At 53.0% G+C, this 19,766-nt stretch overlaps 1 protein-coding gene across 3 annotated transcripts in view; it reads right to left on the reverse strand.

Moving 5' to 3' along the window:
• The window catches only part of LOC105496766 (solute carrier family 38 member 8), a 35,781-nt gene that overhangs the window by 11,201 nt on the left and 4,814 nt on the right, over nt 1-19,766 (reverse strand). For all 3 annotated transcript variants that reach the window (XM_011767351.3, XM_011767352.3, XM_011767353.3), the window contains exons 4-8: nt 16,928-17,126; nt 13,525-13,666; nt 11,928-12,029; nt 9,513-9,570; nt 2,052-2,166 (exon numbers count right to left, since the gene is read on the reverse strand). In XM_011767351.3, the coding sequence (XP_011765653.1) occupies nt 2,052-2,166; nt 9,513-9,570; nt 11,928-12,029; nt 13,525-13,666; nt 16,928-17,126 (616 nt within the window). The remainder of the gene's footprint in view (nt 1-2,051; nt 2,167-9,512; nt 9,571-11,927; nt 12,030-13,524; nt 13,667-16,927; nt 17,127-19,766) is intronic.

Here is a 19,766-nt window from a genome sequence, read left to right on the forward strand (position 1 = left end):
ATGGGAGGGGCAGCCTCTAAGGTCTCTGAAATGCCTTCAGGGTCTTTCTTCCATTCTCTAGATAATCCTTTCTCTCCGGACTAATCTCCTTAGCAAAAGGTCTCAGGGCCATAACCTTGGTTTCCTGTCCAGAACACGCGCTGCACTCTACACGGCCAGGCTGAAAGAGTTCCAGATCTTGCTGCTTTGCTTCTCTTTTGATGATCAGTTCCCTCTTCAAGTCATTTTTTGCCTGTCCCAGCATAACGTGAGCAGCTAAGAATAGCCATGCAGCATCGTGAATGCTCTGCTGCTTGATATCTCTTCTGCCAGATACCCTAGTTCGTCCTTTTTTGCCGGGGGAGACAGTCTCTTTCTCGTTGCCCAGGTTGGAGTGCAGTGGCACAATCTTGGCTCACTGCAACCTCCGCCTCCCAGGTTCAAGTGATTCTCCTGCCTCAACTTCCCGAGTAGCTGGGATTACAGGTGCCCGCCACCATGCCCAACTAATTTTTTGTATTTTTAATAGAAATAGGGTTTTACCATGTTGGACAGGCTGATCTCAAAATCCCGACCTCAAGTGATCCACCTGCCTCGGCCTCCCAAAGTGCTGGGATGACAGGCATGAGCCGCGGCACCCGGCCAGTTCTTCCCGTTCAAGTTCAGCCTTCCACAAAGCCCTCGGGCATGGACACGGTTCAGCCAAGTTATTTACCAGTTTCTAACAGGTTTGGCCTTTACTCCAGCTTCCAAACCCTTGTTCCTTGGTTCCGTCTGAAACCTCCTCAGAATAGCCTTTACTATCCATGACTAGCTACAGCATCTAAGAAGTTCCAAATGTTCCCTAGTCTTGCCTCTAAGCCCTCACCAGAATCTAGCCTTTTTCTAGCCTGCTCCTCCGAATTCTTCCAGCCTACACTCATTGCCCAGCTCCAAAGCCACTTCCACGTTCCAGGTAGTCAATCATCAACTCTTTATACCAATTTTCTGTCTTAGTCTATTTTTTGTTGGTTACAACCGAATGCCTGAAACTGAGTAATTTATAAAGAAAGGAATTTTATATTTTTACAGTTATGGAGAAGTCTGTACTTCTCCATATGAGAAGTCCAGGATTCTCAGTTATCAGAAGTCCAGGATCAAGAGGCTGCATCTGGTGAGAGCCTTCTTGCTGGGGGGTACTTTGCAGAGCCCTGAAGTGGCACGCAGGGTATCACATGGCAAGGGGGCTGAGCGTGTGAGCCCAGGACTCTCTTCCTCTTCTTACAAAGCCACCAGCCCCACTCCCATGATAACCTATTAATCCATTAATCCATGAATAGATTAATCTGTTCATGAGGGCAGAGGCCTCATGCCCCAATCCCCTCTTGAAGGCCCCACCTCTCAACGCTACCACATCGGGGATTAAATGTCAACGTGAGTTTTAAAGAGGATAAATATTCAAACCATAGCACACAGGAGTCCAAGGCTGCCTGACAGACCCACTGCAGCCCAAGAGCTTCCTAGATTGGAGGATACGATGTGAATGAAAAAAAGACTGGAGTGAAGGGGCCAACCAGAAGCCAGCCGTGCCAGAGACCTGGGTCTGTGCTTCCGACGCACTGTATGACCTTGGGTGTCACAGCCCCTCTCCGAGCCACACTTTCCTCACCTTTAAAGACCCTCTGCCTCCCACACACAGTTTGTGAGCACCTGAGTCCACTGTACCCACAAACGTTTTGTAAACCACCACCCAGATGTTACAATGTCATGACCGACAGCAGTCAATGTCCTTTTAACAGCAGGCAGCAAGGCTGGGGTGTGGTGTGTAAGAGCAGGAGCTGTGGAGATGGCTAGGCTGGAGTTCAGTTCTCAGCTTTGCACATCTAACTGTAAAACCCTGAACAAGTTCTGGAGGGCCTCTGAGCCTCAGCTTCCTCATCTATGAAATGGGGCCTTTTCCTATGGACACTAAGAATTAAACGAGTCCAGGGGCTCAAAACGTGGAGTATTGGGCCCAGCACATGGTAAACTCTCTAGAGAGATTCTCACTGTTACTCCCCACCCTCTGCAGGGGTGCCTGGGAAGGGCCTTACCCGTCAGTGAATAGATGAGGCAGCAGGCCAGCAAGGACAGCACGGAGACCAGGGCCCAGTGGGGGAGGCTCCGCTTGTGCATGCTACAGTAGATGGAGACAGCAGCTTCATGACACTGCAAGACAGAGGGCGGCTCAGCAGGATGCTGGCATCCCCCGGAACCAGAGATGCGAAAAAGCACTCATATCCAAAAGGTGGGAAATGTGGGATAGGATGAGGTTTCTCTTCAAATAGCCTGATCAATCCTTTATTCTTTAATTCATAGTACACCCCCACCCCTTTTCCCTTTTTTTCTTCCTTCCTACCTTTGTTACATGTCCAAACACGCCACACTACCAGGTGTTATCAATACCAGCTCACATTCCTTTTTCTTTTTTTTTTTGAGATGGAATCTTGCTCTGTCGCCCAAGCTGGAGTGCAGTGGCGCGATCCTGGCTCACTGCAAGCTCCGCCTCCCGGGTTCATGCCATTCTCCTGCCCCAGCCTCCCGAGTAGCTGGGACTACAGGCGCCCGCCAGCTCGCCCGGCTCATTTTTTGTATTTTTAGTAGAGACAGGGTTTCACCGTGGTCTCGATCTCCTGACCTTGTGATTCGCCTGCCTCGGCCTCCCAAAGTGCTGGGATTACAGGCGTGAGCCACCGCGCCCGGCCACATTCCTTTTTCTTTAAAAAAAAAAAACTAGCTCTCTAGCTCATTACAAACACCCCTTCCCCTTTCCCCTCTCCTCCTTACCTGCCCACCTTATCTCAAAAAAGTTCCAATGTCTAACCAACCGAGACTGGTTTAGATTGTGCGGCTCAACCCCAGCCAGTGGGAAAAGCGTACAGGGGCAGGACTTGCGTCAGGAAGAAAGGCCCTCGTACCCCTTCGTTCAGGTGTGCTCTCATGGCAACTGGCCAAGAAAAAGCACCCCTCTGCACAGAAGTAAAATCACTTTGCTAAGAATCCTTTGAGTGTTCAATTTTGTTAAGATTTTGAGCGTCTGCCGGGCGCGGTGGCTCAAGTCTGTAATCCCAGCACTTTGGGAGGCTGAGACGGGCGGATCACAAGGTCAGGAGATCGAGACCATCCTGGCTAACACGGTGAAACCCCGTCTACTAAAAAATACAAAAAACTAGCCGGGCGAGGTGGCGGGCGCCTGTGGTCCCAGCTACTCTGGAGGCTGAGGCAGGAGAATGGCGTAAACCCGGGAGGCGGAGCTTGCAGTGAGCTGAGATCCGGCCACTGCACTCCAGCCTGGGCGACAGAGCCAGACTCTGTCTCAAAAAAAAAAAAAAAAAAAAAAAAAAGATTTTGAGCGTCATTCCCAACAGACACAACCCACATGCCCACCAAGAGCAGAAATCAGTGGCAGGATGCTAACACACAGAGCATGACATGGCTCTGACAAAGAACCGTGCACCTCAACACAGAAGAATCTCGCAGACAGAACGTTGAACAAAAGAAGCCAGATAGGGGCCGGGCGCGGTGGCTCACACCTGTCATCCCAGCACTTTGGGAGGCCAAAGGGGGCAGATCAATTGCGGTCAGGAGTTCGAGACCAGCCTGGCCAACATGGCAAAACTCCATCTCTAAAAGTACAAAAATTAAGCTGGGCATGGTGGTGAGCACCTGTAATCCCAGCTACTCGGGAGGCTGAGGCAGGTGAATTGCTGGAATCTGGGAGGCAGAGGTTGCAGTGAGCCAAGATCGTGCCACTGCACTCCAGCCTGAAAGACAGAGACTCTGTCTCACAAGAAAAAGCAGCTAGACAGCAGAGAACGTTTCCGTTAATGGATGCAAAGTTCAAGTTACAAGATGAACGATTCTACACCAGGGTTTCTCAGCCTTGGCACGATTGGTGTCCAGTGTGGGATAACTCCAGCAGCCGCCCTGTGTGATGATTGGGGCAGGGGGATGTTGTGCAGTGTCCCTGGCCGGGACCTACTAGATGCCAGTAGCAGCCCCCCTCCCCCAAGCTGTGACAACCCAAAATGTCTCCAGACATGGCCAAATGTTCCCTGGGGGTATAACCAACCCACATGAACCTGTGCTAGAAGGCAGGATGGTGGTTTGGGTAGGGTGGGTGCTACTGACTAGAAAAGGTCATGAAGGGGGTCCTGGGGGCTTGACCATGTCACGTGGGTGCACACCTACTTAGAATCTACATACTGTATATGTGACATGCCATATTGGGGTTATAATTTTTTTTGGTAGAGATGGGTTCTTACTGCATTGCCCAGGCTGGTCTCAAACTCCTGAGCTCAAGAAACTCTCCTGCCTTGGCCTCCCTAAGTGCTGAGATTTCAGGTGTGAGCCACCATGCCCAACAGGGATAAGAATTTTAAATGCAGGAGGGAGTGGTGGCTCATGCCTGTAATCTCAGCACTTTGGGATGCCGAGGCGGGTGGATCACCTGAGGTCTGGAGTTGGAGACCAGCCTGTCCAACAAGGTGAAATCCCATCTCTACTAAAAGTATAAAAATTAGGTGTGGTGGCACACGCCTATAATCCCAGCTATTTGGGAGGCTAAGGCAGGAGAGTAGCTGGAGCCTGGGAGGCAGAGTCTCACTCTGTCACCCAGAATGGAATGAAGTGGCGCCATCTTGGCTCACCGCAACCTCCGCCTCCTGAGTCCTCAAAGGACTCTCCTGCCTCAGCCTCCGGAGTAGCTGGGATTACAGGCACGCCCAGCTAAGTTTTTATATTTTTGGTAGAGACAGGGTTTCACCATGTTGTCCAGGCTGGTCTCATACTCCTGACCTCAAGTGATCCTCCCACCTCAGCCTCTCAAAGTGCTGGGATTACAGGCGTGAGCCACCAAGCCCAGTGCAATAATTTTTTTTAATGGCACAACATACACAGTCAATGCCAAGAGCCCATGAGTCACGTGGATTCATTTCTTTGGGTGGGTTGTGGACCCTGGTGATTCATGAACAGCCAAGGGAACACTGATGTACAGCCAGGGCTGCGCGGGGAGGCTCTGCTCTGTCCAGACACGAGGGGTAGGGAGGTGCTGCTCCGTCCAGACACACCAGGCAGGGAGGCTGCTCCGTCCAGACACGAGGGGTAGGGAGGTGTTGCTCCGTCCAGACACACCGGGCAGGGAGGCTGCTCCGTCCAGACACACTGGTGGGTTCGGCGTTCTTCCCAGGCTCCCAGGGCTGGTTCCCACCATCACACCCACTCACTCACTCACTCCTGGTTAAAACCAAACATGCCGAGGTCTCGCTCCTGCCCACCCTGCAAGGATCCTATACAAGGAGCTCAGATTGGCTGGGTCTCCCCTCCCTGCCTCAGGGCCTTTGCCTGTGCTGGTCCCTCTGGCAGGATTTTCTCCTGGTCCAGCCAGCTCCTCCGCACCCTCCCGGGGAGTCCTCCCGAGTGGGCTGGTTTCCTCTCTCACACGGCCCGTGTCTTCCACATAAGCAGGCTTTTCATTTTGTTTGCTCAGCATCTCTCAACCACACAACAACAATGACCACGTATGCCTTGCTCAGGGCTCTGAACTTGGGCCCGGATCGGAGCCTGCACCCAGCTGAATGAACACTCCAGGGGTTACCCACCTACCCATCCCGTGAACCCACCCAGTAGCCACCAGGCCTCCCTTCACCCAGCCCCGCTGTCTGTCACTCATGAGTCCTACTCGGTGCAAGTGAGCAAAGCCAAGGAAACAAGCCCAGCACAGCCATCCTCCCACTCCCAGGACACATTCTGTAGATGTAGGAGGGCACAGTGGCCTCCTCCCTCTGGCTTCCAGCCCCTACTGAGCACACCCCTTCCACTGACCTCACGTGCCGTGCACCCCTGCTTTCTGCCCCCAGGTTTCCCTGACCTATGGGAGGGCTCCACCAGCAGTGGGGACTCGACACCTCTGGGACTCTGCGGATCAACCCTCTGCCTCCTGCACCTCCACGGCACTTGTGGGGTTCACCCCACACACTCAGGTCAGCCCTGTGGGCCTGGAGCCCCAGTGCCGACAATGGGGACCTCCGTGATGCCGCTTTCCTGTTCCTAAAGGGGCACCAGCACCTCAGCCCCATCGCAGGCTCTGCCTTCAGGGCACTACAGGTGCCCCAAGGTAGGGGGTCCCAGAACGGCAGCTCTGCATATAGGGGCACAGCTGAGTTCAGTATAAGGGAGAAGACAGTCAGTAGTGCCCGACAGGCTGGCGGGCAGGAGGGTGCCTCCTTTTCTCCCCATTGACTCCCCAGTTGGGTTTCTACTGGTGTTTTTTGTTGTTTTTTATTTGAGACAGAGTCTTGCTCTGTAGCCCAGGCTGGAGTGCAGTGGCATGATCTTGGCTCACTGCAACCTCCGTCTCCTGGGTTCAAAGGATTCTGATTCAGCCTCCCAAGTAGCTGGGAGTACAGGCCCGCGCCAGCATGCCCAGCTAATTTTTGTATTTTTTGTTCAGATGGGGTTTCACCATGTTGGCCAGGCTGGTCTTGAACTCCTGGCCTCAGGTGATCCACCAGCCTCAGCCTCTTAAAGTCCTGGGATTACAGGTATGAGCCACTGTGCCTGGCCTCTACTTGTTTTATAAGGGGAAGCAGAGCAGGCCTGCTGAGGGCGGGTGGCACCCAGGAGGTGGTGGCAATGTACAGACACTCATTGCTCGGTGATGGAAAGAGATGGGGAGATGGGAAGACGACACAGTGGCCAAAAAGTGGACCCCACCCAGATGTCCATCAAAGGACACAGGGATAAAGCGCAGCTTATCCACACAATGGAACGTTATCTGACCACACATAGGGTGGCTACAACATGGATGAATCTCACCAACACGGTGGGGAGAGAAGCCTGTCATTAAAGGCCACAGTGGGATTCCATTCCTAGGAGAGGGCCATCGTAGGCAAATCCAGAGAGACAGGAAGCACAAAAGCTGCGGGCAGGGGTGGAGAATGGAGAGCGACTGACGGCGATGGGTTTCCTCTGGGAACAACAGAAAGGTTCTCAACTGACTGTGATGGTGGCACAGCTCTGAATATACTAAAATCCATTACGTTGTACACTTCAGAAAGGTGAATGGCATGGTATGTGCATTCTATCTTAACAAAAATGTTTTTTAAGACCACAAAAACCAGCTGGGCACAGTGGTTCACGCCTGTAATCCCAGCACTTTAGGAGGCTGAGGTGGGTGGATCACAAGGTCAAGAGATCGAGACCAGCCTGGCCAATGTGGTGAAACCCCACCTCTACTAAAAATACAAAAATTAGCTGGGCATGGTGGCAGGTGCCTGTAGTTCCAGCTACTCAAGAGGCTGAGGCAGGAGAATTGCTTTAACCCAGGAGGCAGAGGTTGCAGTGAGTCAAGATCGTGCCACTGCACTCCAGCCTGGGCAACAGAGCGAGAGTCTGTCACAAAAGAAAAAAAAAAAAACCACCAGAAATCCTGGCATAGCCGCACTGGCTGGGGGTGGACACGACCCCTCTGCTCCTGAGTCCCTCTCACAGACTGGACAGGCCTGGGGCGGGGGTGCCCCATTGCCAAATGTGTTTGGGCGGGGATGCTGTGTTTGAGTCAGGTCAGAGTTCCTGATGATAGTATGTGACCGTCCCTTCCCTGCAGCCCTCTTCAGCCTCACCCCCTTTCCCAGCACCTTCACCTACATTTATTCTCCCCCGCTTCAGATCCTGGCAGCCCCCACCTCTACCCTGAGCCCCTACTCCCACTCCTTCAATTCTCATCCTTCCCCGCTCTTCATCTCAGCATCTCGTGTCCCTGGAGACGCAGCCCAGGCCTGGTTGCTAGGAGAATCGGATGAGGGCTGGAGGCAAAGGTGAGGGGCACCACTTGCCAGCATCGGGGAGGCGGCCCCAGTGTGGGTCTGCTGCACCATATGGCGCTTGGGCACAGAGAGGCGTTGTTAAACCCAGTCCAGACAAACAGTTGACAGCAAAATCAGTTCTTTAGATCTTTCAAAATATTGGGCATGCAAGAAGCAATGTGAGAAATCCACGGAAGTGGCTTGCTGAGGCCCTGAAGCCCCAGGCTGACTTATTATGCGGAAGAGAAATGGAAATCTTTCAGAATTTTTTTCTTTCCTGAAAAGGGTTCTCAAAGAAAAGGCAAGATGAAGAACAGAAGCAGAGCTCACTGATGATCAAGGGAAGAGAAGAGCTCAATGGCTACTAAGCTGAGATCCAGTGGTAAACCCTGAACGCATCTCCCTATGGACTTGATTTTACTTTGGAATGGTTTTGTTGGTGCTGGTAGTAGGCAGTGGATAGGTGGTTGTTTTTAGGAGATAGAGGTAAATCTTCCCTAAAATAAGCAACATGGCCAGGCACGGTGGCTCACGCCTATAATCTTAGCGCTCTGGGAGGCCGAGGTGGGCAGATTGCTTGAGGTCAGGAGTTCGAGACCAGCCTGACCAACATAGTGAAAACCCCCTGTACTAAAAATACCAAAAAGAATTAGCTGGGCATGGTGGCGCACACCTGTAGTTCCAGCTACTTGGGAGGCTGAGGCAGAAGAATTGCTTGAATCTGGGAGGCACAGGTTGCAGTGAGCTGAGATCCACTGCACTCCAGCCTGGGCAACAAGAGTGAGACTACAACTCAAAAAAGAAAAACAAACAAAAAACAATGGAAGAACAGTGTCTGCTGCCACCTACTAGGAGGGCTAGGGGTACCCATGACAGCCCAGAAGCAGGGGACTGAGCCCAGGCCCGCCGCCTCCCTGCTGTCCCCCCATCCCTGGCCACCTTTCCCCCAGCACCGTGCCACAGAGCCCTCTGCACGTCTCTCTCCAGCTGTGCCTGGGGTCTGCTCACCTCAGCGCCCACCTGTGCTGTCCTCTCTACCTGGGGTGCACTCCCAGTCACCTGGCTGCTGCCCATATATCCTTCAAGATCCCCTTCAGACCCTACCACCTTGAGCAGACACCTCTGACTCTACCCCTCTGCCAGGATTCTACATATACAGCCTCGTCCTCCCTCCCATGATATTCTATTAAAAATTCTGTATTCCTGTCCCCTCCCCCTCTCTAATCAGCTACCTATACACCTTCCAGCTCCTCTACCCTGTACCCCTCAGGAGGCAGGATCTTTCCTGCCCAAGGCCCTGGGCAGAGTCCACCTGGGTAAAGCTGTCCTGCCAGAGTTAAGTAGAAAGCTCTAGGCCTCCAGGCCTCAGGTCTGATTACAGCCCTGTGGGGGTTCTGCAGAGGAAGCGACAGGTCTCAGGTCCCCACACTCTACCCGAGACCCAATAAACATGGTGCTGCTTTTGGCCATCAGTGGGGGCTGGATTCACAAGTTCAAGGCAATTCCCACCTCCCTGAACCCAGACACCAACCCACTCTCGTGGTCTCGAAAGACAGCCTGGAGACCACAGGTCGGCAGCAGAGAGCCCAGTGTATCCTAGAAGTCCTCAAACGCCTCCCTAACAGAGAAAACCAAGGTTTCCTGAGGGAGCAGAGACTCACCCACAGCCTCTGCAAATGCCACAGTCTTCAACACAGATGCTCAAATTACCTGAAACCCGAAGCAGATGGTGGGGAAGACACTGAACACAGAGGTCCAGGAGGCAGGGCTGTAAACAGACAAGAACAGGAGTTTATTAAAGAAGGGTCACACCCAGAACAACCTGCGGCTACAAGGGTGAATTTTAAAGGATGCTGGGAAAATGTAACAGAGCATGGCTGCAAGTTGTATTTTTAATGACTGTGTCCGTGACCAGGCTTTTGGGAATGGAAAAGGATGCTGGCTAAATGCTGCACTTTCTAAATACGTCTTTGCTGACATTTGGTAACATGACATTTTCCATGTGGGCAGAATTCGGGCAGGGAAACAGCAATAGGAACTCCCAACTTCCTTCTTGAAGGCTGCTGGCTCCCAGTGCGGTTTGGTAATGGGGGGGCACCCACAGCATCCACGCAATGATCCCAAATAGCACAAGGATGGTTTGAGCTCCGTCCAAGCCACCTAAGAGGACAGAGGTCTGCATGGGGAGAACCTCCAGGTCCAGCCTCTTGGGATCCCCGCCTGGTTACCAGCTTCCTTTGACAGGTTTTCTAGGTGTAATTATTGAAAGTAAGATGAGGTCATGCTGGATTAGGGTGGGCCTGAATCCAATGCCTGCCGCCGCGATTGGAAGGGAAAACAAATACACAGAACACGGTGTGAGGATGAAGGCTGAGACCCAGTGATGTGTCTATCAGCCAACGAACACAGATCACTGCCCCCAGAACTGGGAAGAGGCAGGAAAGATCTGCCCCTGGAGCCTTCAGAGGGAGCATGGCCACACTTTGATTCTGAATTTCTAGGCACCAGAAGTGAAGGAAATTTCTGTTATTTTAAGCCACCGAGTATGTGGTCACTTGTCACAGCAGCCCTTGGACACTCACATATCCTAACTCACCACCTCCTGTTTTTACCAGGGCCTCCTCATCCCCCCAACCTGCCTGTGCTAAAGTACCACCAGCTCAGTGTACGGATCTCAGCACTCACAGTCTTGAACGCCGTCTCTGGGCCAATGTCAGCCACGTTTCTCCTGCCAGCCCGGACCTCTCTCCCCGAACTTCAGACACACAGACCTGCCCAGCTGCTTGACTTCCCTCTTAGATGTCTCAAGGTCGGCTCCACCTTGACCGTTCCAGCCTGAGCTGCTCCCAGGGACCCGCCCTTCTCAGTCCTCTCTAATCCAGGAAACGGCATCTCCCTCCTTCCCCTTGTTCAAGCTGAGAGCTCCAAGTTACTTTTTCTTCTCTCTCTTGCTCACCGTCCAACCCACCCGCAGCACTGGCTACAGAATTCACAGGGCCAGGTGCAAAAGGAACGTGTGGGGACCTTTGTTGGACAATGATTAAGAATTTTAAGACGGCAACAGCAGAGGGTTACACTGAGCATGGGGACTGGGTGACTGCAGGGGTCCCACACCCACGAGCCAGCCCTGCCACTGGGAAATCTGGTCTCAAGCATATCCAGAGTCTGACTCTTCCTCACGGCCTCCTCTGAAGCCACCAGGTCTGGGACCTGGGATCTAGGCAGGGGCCTCCTACTTGGTCTCTGCTGCTGCCCCTGGTTCCCAAAGACGATAGAACAGCCAGCCCTTTTTTTTTTTTTTTTTTTTTTTCTTTTTTGAGACAGAGTCTTGCTCTGTTGCCCAGGCTGGAGTGCAGTGGTATGATCTTGGCTCGCTGCAAACTCTGCCTCCTGGTTCAAGCAATTCTCCTGCCTCAGCCTCCTGAGCAGCTGAGATTACAGGTGTGCACCACCACACCCGGCTAAATTTTGTATTTTTAAGTAGAGACAAGGTTTCACCATGTTGGCAAGGTTGATTTTGAACGCCTGACCTCAAGTGATCCACCTGCCTCAGCCTCGCAAAGTGCTGGGATTACAAGTATGAGCCACCACACCCTGCCCAGAATGACCATTTTTAAAAACAGGTCCTGTCACATCCCTGCTGTACTCAAAACGCTGCCAAGTCTCCCAACTCATCCAGAGCAAAACCAAACTCCTTCCTGTGGCTCTGAATCCCTATACGACATCCCCGCCCACGCTCTCTGCCCTTGCTCTGGCTGGCTTGGCCACACCGACCCCCTCGCTGTTCCCCTGCGCCGGCACTTGCGGCTGGCTGGCTGCCAGGTTATGTACCTCCACGCTGTGGGGACAAGTCTGCAACAGCCTATGACCCCTTGGCTGCCGCAGCCTTTGGCGGTTTTGCATCCCTTGGCCCGTCCCGGTCATCACTAGCCACAGCCAGGTCCCTGCAGCAGAAGGAAAGTGGCCCTCCCTTGCCTTCACCGCATCAGAGACAAAAAGAACTGCATGCAAGGAGCCCAGGCTCTGCAGTGAGCCACGAGAGGCTCCTCCTCCGAGACTCCCCTGGAAGACTCCCCTGCCATGCCTCCCCACAGAGGCTGCCGGAAGCTGTTCCCCCAGACTTACCTCAGTGAAGGACGGGACTCGCGCACGAGGCCCTGGGGCCAGAGGTAGTACTGCACGGTGATGACCAGGGCCAGGTAACAGGCAGCCAGGGTGCCTAGGATGCTAACACACAGTGACCATGTGAGGGACTGCGCAGTGGGTGACATGTGCGGTTAATGCACGGGAACAGACGGCGGGATCTGAATCCCAGCTCCACCCTTGACAATGAGGTGCTGGCCAAGCTCTCCATCTCTGCCTCCCTGTCCTCATCTGTACAGGGTGTGCGTGCGGCAGGGCTGGTCTGGGGTCCAGGGGTCAAATAGAGGTTTTTGTTGTTTTGAGACAGAGTCTCACCCTGTCGCCCAGGCTGGAGTGCAGTGGCACAATCTCGGCTCAGTGCAACCTCTGCCTCCCAGGTTCAAGCAATTCTCCTGCCTCAGCCTCCCAAATAACTGGGACTACAGGCACGCACCATGACACCGGGCCAATTTTTGTATTTTCAGTAGAGATGGAGTTTCATCATGTTGGTCAGGCTAGTTTCAAACTGCTGAGCTCAGGTGATCTGCCCACCTCAGCCTCCCAAAGTGTTGGAATTACAGGCGTGACACCGGGCCCAAATGTGTAGAATTTTCAATGGCACCCAGCGCCCTTGGGGATGGCAGCTGTAATATTGTTTCCTTCCCACCAACAAAAGCTAATCAGCCACTCAGCCTGACGCCTAAGGCAGGACGCCAGCAGGCTTGGTCACACTTCAGAAGGGACAAGCCCCCCTGTCTTGGTCCAAGTGGGACGGGAGCCTTGCAGGGTAGAGGCCTGGGAGAGGCTCCAGTTTGCTGCCTGCTGTTTCTACACAATGTCTATTGTTCATACACAACAGGGGAAAGGAAGGCGGCAGAGGGGAACGGATACTGTTGCCAAGCTTTGTTTCTTCAAAAGTATACAGAGCCTTAGCCACAAAAAGAAAACCGTGTGTGTGTGTGTGTGTGTGTGTGTGTGTGTGTGTGGAAACGAGGGGGTGTGTGCACGCGGGGGGGGGGCGGGGGGCAAGGGGGTGTGTGCGCCCGGGTGGGGGCAGGGGGGCAGGGGGGCAGGGGGGCGTGTGCGCGCGGCGGGGGCGGGGGGCGTGTGCGCGCGGCGGGGCCGGGGGGCGTGCGCGCGGCGGGGCCGGGGGGCGTGCGCACGCGGAGGGGGCGGGGGGCGTGCGCACGCGGAGGGGGCGGGGGGCGTGCGCACGCGGAGGGGGCGGGGGGCGTGCGCACGGGGGGGGCGGGCGAGGGGATGTGCGCGCACGGGGGGGGGGTTGCGCGCGCGGGGTGGGGGGCGCGCGGGTAGGTGCGGGTGGGTGTGTTGTGGGGAGGTGTCTCTCTGAGCCCATGTGCAAAAAGTCCAACAATGAAACCGTGAGTAGCACTGATGTTGTTACAGGTCATTTTCTTTTTTTGGCTCGTCTATATTTTCCATCGGGAAAACATTTTACTTGCATAATTTCATATTGTTTTCCCCTTCTCCAAATGGGAAGGCCAATCCCCCAGCTCCTCTGACTCCAGATGGACAGAAACCCTGACACAAACACTCAGCAAGGTGGGGGCCCCCACCGGGCAGCATCCCCAGCCCTTACCTTGTATATTTCTGGAAGGCGATCTCCCGTGGGGCGGATAGGGGCAGGATGACCAGCGCGGAGAGCAGGGGCAGGGTGAAGCGCTGGTCTGTGTACCACGGCTGCGGGGCGGGCGGGGTGCCAGACAGGAGGGAGTCACACACTGCCAGAGACACGGGGAGAGCTGAGCCACAGAGCACAAACGCCGTGGGTTCTTGGCTCCTGCCTGGCCCTTCAACCCTGAGTGGGGTTGGACATCCACCCTCAGTCAGCCCTAGGAGCCCAGGGATCAGATGACAAGTGAGATGGAGACAGGTCACGTGCCCCACACAGGAACAAAACCTGACACATGAATTAATTCAACAAATATTCACTGAGCTTCTTTCCCACAGCCAGCACTGCTCTAAGGCCCGAGATGCGGCGATGGCCCGACAAGCCATCTACCCTCATGCCTCTTACATTCTAGTGAAAGCCTCTTTTTGTTTTGCTCAGGAACTCAACGGTATCTGGGGTCAAATGGGGGCCTGAAGTAGAGTTTTGGTCACTGTGCAGGCAGCACCAGGCTGCTGTCCATCAGAATAGCAGGTTCCCATGGTTGCAGCAAAACACATGACCCCAAACACAGTGGCTTAGAACCACTTTATTACAACAAGTCATAGCTTGTAGGTAGAGAATTAAGTTCAGGGCCGGGCTGGCCAATCCTTCTCCATATAGGATTGGCTAGGGTTGTTTGGGGGTCTCTGGCTGGCAGTGGGGCTGGTCTGGAGGGCCCTTGATGGCTCCCCCCAACACCTGGTGCCTGGTGGGTACAACCGGGCCTTCCCTGAAGTCTGGGAGTCTCTCCACATGGGCCTTCTAGCAGGTGCCTCCAACTTCTTCCTTGGCAGCTGAGGGATCCCAGAGACAGAGGCAGAAGCTGCCTGTCCTCTTAAAGGCCAGGCCCAGCACTGGCGCAGCGTCCCATTTACCACACACTGTTGGACAAAGCCATACAGGCACACCTAATTCAAAGGCAAGGGACACAAGCTCCACTAACCTCTCCATGGAAAGAATACCAAAGAATCGGGGGCCATTTTTATTCTGCCACAGTGGGATGAATGATTTGGAACCCCTCTAGGAGACAAGACAGACGGGGGAGGGGAAAGCACAGGAGAGTGGGAGGGTGGCTGGAGGTGGGAGCCACTGGGAACCACCTGGGCGGGTGAGGTGGCCCCTGCAACCACTGGAGGTGGGAGGCTGAGCAGCTTGAGATGTCTTCATTCATTTCGGAGGTCATTGGCACTGAGGTGTCATATATGCTTCTTTGATCTCACTCAACAAGGGGAGCCGTGTGAAAAATGAATGCATGTGAGAACAGCTCATGTGTACAAAATGATGAAGGGGAAGGTTCCACAAGCAGATGGTCACAGCAGCATCCACGTGGGACAGCCAAAGATGCCAAGGGAATGCACACGCCCCAGGACTGCACCGAGATCCTGGGCGGGTTTTAGACCTAGGCAGCGTGGGATGCGGCAGGCCCTTTTGTCTGCATCTGGACCTCCCATAGCCAGGATCCTCAGGGCCAACAGCAGGACTACACCAGCTCCTTCCTAAACCTAGCGTTCTTGGATGCTTGAGATCTCTGGCACCAAAGACACGGCCATTTGTACCTCATGCCATGACTCCCCCAAGCACTCCAACCTCTATCTAGCACTCCCACTCAGAAGCTTGGCCTTCCCTACAGAGACGCATCCTCAAATATCTAACCAGATATACACAAGAATGCTCTCTCCACCACAGTCAATCCACCCGGACCTGGGGTGGCCCATATCCTCATCTGCCCTCTGACTAGTCAGGGGCCTCTGTTCCCAGTGAGGCTCAGAATCCCTCTTAACACAGCAACACTACCAGTTCACTGGAGTTGAAACTGCAGACAAACTCTACTTGCCACTGGTGAGCAGAATGTTTTTGTGCCCACTTACCCATTAAGAGGTTCAGATACGCCAATCTCACTTCTTTTTGGTATAAGATAGTGTTTACCAAGACACAGCAGCCTTCAATCTCAATAACCCCCCTCCCCAGTCAGGGGCCTTTTGCTTCAAGGATCAAAACACACACAGAACACACACATGGCAAAATGGTAGACTAAATGTCACCCTATCAACAATCACACTCCAATTAAAAGTCTGAACATTCCAATCAGAAGACTGAGACTGTCAAGCTGGATAAAAAGGCAAGACCCTACCATATGCTGCCTACAAGAAATGTATTTTAAAATCCCAAGCCATTCTCAGGCTGGTGTTGCAAAAAGGAATTATAAACACGTTAAAAAACAAACAAACAAACAAACAAAAAACAAAAAAAAAATCCAAGTCACAGTTAGATTCTAAGTAAAAGAATGAGAAGAGAACTAACTTCTATACAAACACTAGTCTTAAGGATGCTAGAGTGGCTACGTTAATAGTAGAGAAGACAGATTTAATACCAGAGATAAAGAATACTTCATAACAATAAAAGGATAGAGTTTCAAAGACCATGAAGCATGAAGTTTGACAGAACAGGCTAATCTGCAATTACAGCTGGCAATTTTAACATCCTTTAACATCCTTTTCTTAGGAACAGAACTAAAGATTAATATGGTTGCTATGGGAGATCTGAACACAGCTGTTGACTGCCTTAACCTAATGGACATTGCCAGCACACTGCGCCCAGCAACTGCAGAGTACACATTCTTTGAAGAGCACACAAAATGTTCTCCAAGACAGCCAGACCATGTGCTGGACTACAGAGCAAGTCTCAGTGGATCTCAAAAGACAGAAATGATAGATTCCCTGACCATGATGTGAATTAAGGTAGGAACCATGAAGGAATCGAAAAAACTCCCCAGGTGGCAATTAAACACCACAGCTCTAAACATCTCATGAGTCAAAGAAACCACAGTGAAAATTAGCAAATATTTTACATTTTCCATTCGTGAGAAATGAGTCAAATGAAAATGAAAATAGGACATCTCAAAGTTGGTAAGATGCAGCTAAAGCAGTGCTTAGAGGGAAAATCTTAGTTGGGAACTAGAGGCCGGGTCTGCCTGAGGGCTGAGAGCCACAGTCATCCCAAAGTCAAAGGTGTTACTGGTTCTCTCTCAGAAGGAGCTGCTTACTGGTGGCTCCATTTCCTCATCTGTGAAACGACTTATCTCCACTGGACATCCTAACTGCAGCCACAACCTCTCTCATGCACTTGTGTGCCCATGACTCTCACCCCACTGGTGACTATCCATGCTGAGCCTCCCTTCCCCACCATGTTAGGAACAAGAGTGTGGTTTCAGCCTCTGCTGTCCCTCAGGGCCCAGGCCAGTGCCCCATGTCCTGCTCATCAACTGGAAACCCCAAGAGGTCATTAGAGGTCCAGTACCCTGGGCCACCCCAAGTCCCACAGAAGTACTTACGCTTCTCCAGCTGGTCCCCGATCACCCTGAGGAAGGCCACGGAGATCATAAGCAGGTTGACAAGGAAGCAGGCCTCACACAGCTTCCCGATGGCGGGGCCACAGAGCCCCCTGACCACGCCCTGGTAGGTGGCCTGGCCACTGACAGCAGCAGCATAGCCCAGGATGACCAGCCCGCTGACCAGGAAGACCAAGGAGACCTGCGGAGCAGGACCTGGAACTGGGGTGTGCCCACAGCCCACCCACCCCCAGTCAACCACCCCTCAGGCACACTCTCCACATGGCTTCTTGTCCACAGACGCCAGGGCTGCTGCCAGCATGGGAGGCGTTCTACCAGCTGTGTCACTGCCCCCCCACCCCCCCCCCCATCCATCCTGAAATCAGAGCTGCAGAGCAGGCTGATTCTGGCAGCCTCACTGGCTCTAGGCTGTGAACCTGGGAATCTGAGACCATCCTGCCCCAGTCGGACAAGTGATACATCAGAAACCCAGAGTTTAAATTACTCTCCTGAAATTGCCTGGCCTGTGGGTAGAGAGGCAGTAGGCACGGTGGCTTGGAACACGAGGTGGAGCGGGCACAGCTGGGCTCAGGTTCTAACCACCGCTCACCTGCTGTGTGGCATGAGGCAGGCTGGCAACCTCTGCTTTTCCATTTGTGAAAGGGGGGTAGCACTGCCCCCTTGCAGGGCTGCTGTGACACATCAGGACGAACAAGGCCTGTGACACACTCGGCTCAGCACATGAGTGCTCCAGAAATGGTGTTCCGGCTGGGCACAGCGGCTCATGCCTGTAATCCCAGCACTTTCAGAGGCTGAGGTGGGTGGATCACCTGAGGTCAGGAGTTCGAGACCAGCCTGGCCAACATGGAGAAATCCTGTCTACTAAAAATACAAAAATTAGCCGAGCATGGTGGCAGGTGGTGCCTGCAGTCCCAGCTACTCATGAGGCTGAAGCAGCAGAATCGCTTGAATCTGGGAGGCAGAGGTTGCAGTGAGCCAAAATTGTGCCACTGTACTCCAGCCTGGGGGATAGAGAAAGACTCTGCCTCTAAAAAACCAAAAAGAAAAAAGAAAAGAAAAGAAAAGAAATGGTGTTCCCTCTATCTCAGCTTAAATTTATTTATTTATTTTGGAGGAGTCTAGCTGTCACCCAGGCTGGAGTGCCATGGCATGACCTCAGCTCACTATAACCTCTGCCTGCCAAGTTCAAGCAATTCTGCCTCAGTCTCCCGAGTAGCTGGGACATGCCATCATACCCAGCTAATTTTTTTTTGTATTTTTAATTATTATTTTTTGAGACGGAGTCTCACTCGGTCGCCCAGGCTGGAGTGCAGTGGCACAATCTCGGCTCACTGCAAGCTCCGCCTCCTGGGTTCAAGCCATTCTCCTGCCTCAGCCTCCTGAGTAGCTGGGACTACAGGCACCCACCACCACACCTGGCTAATTTTTTGTATTTTTTAGTAGAGACGGGGTTTCACAGTGTTAACCAGGATGGTCTCGATCTCCTGACCTCATGATCCGCCCGCCTTGGCATCCCAAAGTGCTGGGATTACAGGTGTGAGCCACCACGCCCGGCCTTTTGTATTTTTAAAATCTTTTTCCAAAATTATAAAAAATTTTCAGGCCAGGTGCTATGGCTCATGCCTGTGATCTTAGCACTTCAGGAGGCCAAGGCGGGCGGATCACCTGAGGTTGGGAGTTTGAGACCAGCCTGGCCAACATGGTGAAACCCCGCCTCTACTAAAAATACAAAACTTAGCCAGGCATGGTGGCACGTGCCTGTAATTCCAGCTACTTGGGAGGCTGAGGCAGGAGAATCACTTGAAGCTGAGAGGCGGAGGTTGCAGTGAGCCAAGATCGCGCCGAGCTGCGAGTGGGGACAGAGCGAGACTCTGTCTCAAAAAAAAAAAAAATTCAGATGTACAGGAAAGTTGCAAGAATGTTACAGTGAACACCCCCTGTGGGCAACCGCCCGACTTCCCCATGACAGCTTGCTCTACTTGCTTTGACTTCTCTACCCCTTCCACCCATGCCTCTGTGTGGCCATCCATCTTAATGGATTAGCATTTTGAAGCAAGTTGCAGATCCCGGTGTACGTACCGTGGAATACTCTGGCGTCACTACCAAGCCTTAGAGCTTGATGTTTGTTCGTTCACAGGCCTTTTCTCTTGTGGGGTGAAAATTTACATATAAAAATGCACAAAATCTTTTTTTTTTTTTTTTTTTTTTTTTTTTTTGAGACGGAGTCTCGCTGTGTCGCCCAGGCTGGAGTGCAGTGGCGCGATCTCGGCTCACTGCAAGCTCCGCCTCCCGGGTTCCCGCCATTCTCCTGCCTCAGCCTCCTGAGTAGCTGGGACTACAGGCGCCCGCCACCGCGCCCGGCTATTTTTTTTGTATTTTTAGTAGAGACGGGGTTTCACTGTGGTCTCGATCTCCTGACCTTGTGATCCGCCCGCCTCGGCCTCCCAAAGTGCTGGGATTACAGGCTTGAGCCACCGCGCCCGGCCAAAAATGCACAAAATCTTAAGAGTATTGCTGGAAGATGTACAATGCACATGTGCCAGCCAAACCTCTACCCACAGGCAGAACATCACCACACCCTGGACGGTCCCACGAGTCCCCTTTCTGTCTCCTTCCCATCCCCACCGGTCTAGTATTTTCCACCTTTACGTAATTCCCAGCTCCTCCCACTCCACCACGCGTGTGTGATTGATCCGTATCGTGCGCGCAAGCAGCTTGCTTCTGTTTTTTGCTAACAGGCCATTGTCTGAATAGATCACAATTAGCCAAGCATGGTGATCGAGCATTCCACATCTAATCCCTCGAGTCTGTGAATGTGGCT

This window comes from Macaca nemestrina, chromosome 18, assembly GCF_043159975.1.
Source record: "Macaca nemestrina isolate mMacNem1 chromosome 18, mMacNem.hap1, whole genome shotgun sequence".
Lineage (NCBI taxonomy): Eukaryota > Metazoa > Chordata > Mammalia > Primates > Cercopithecidae > Macaca > Macaca nemestrina.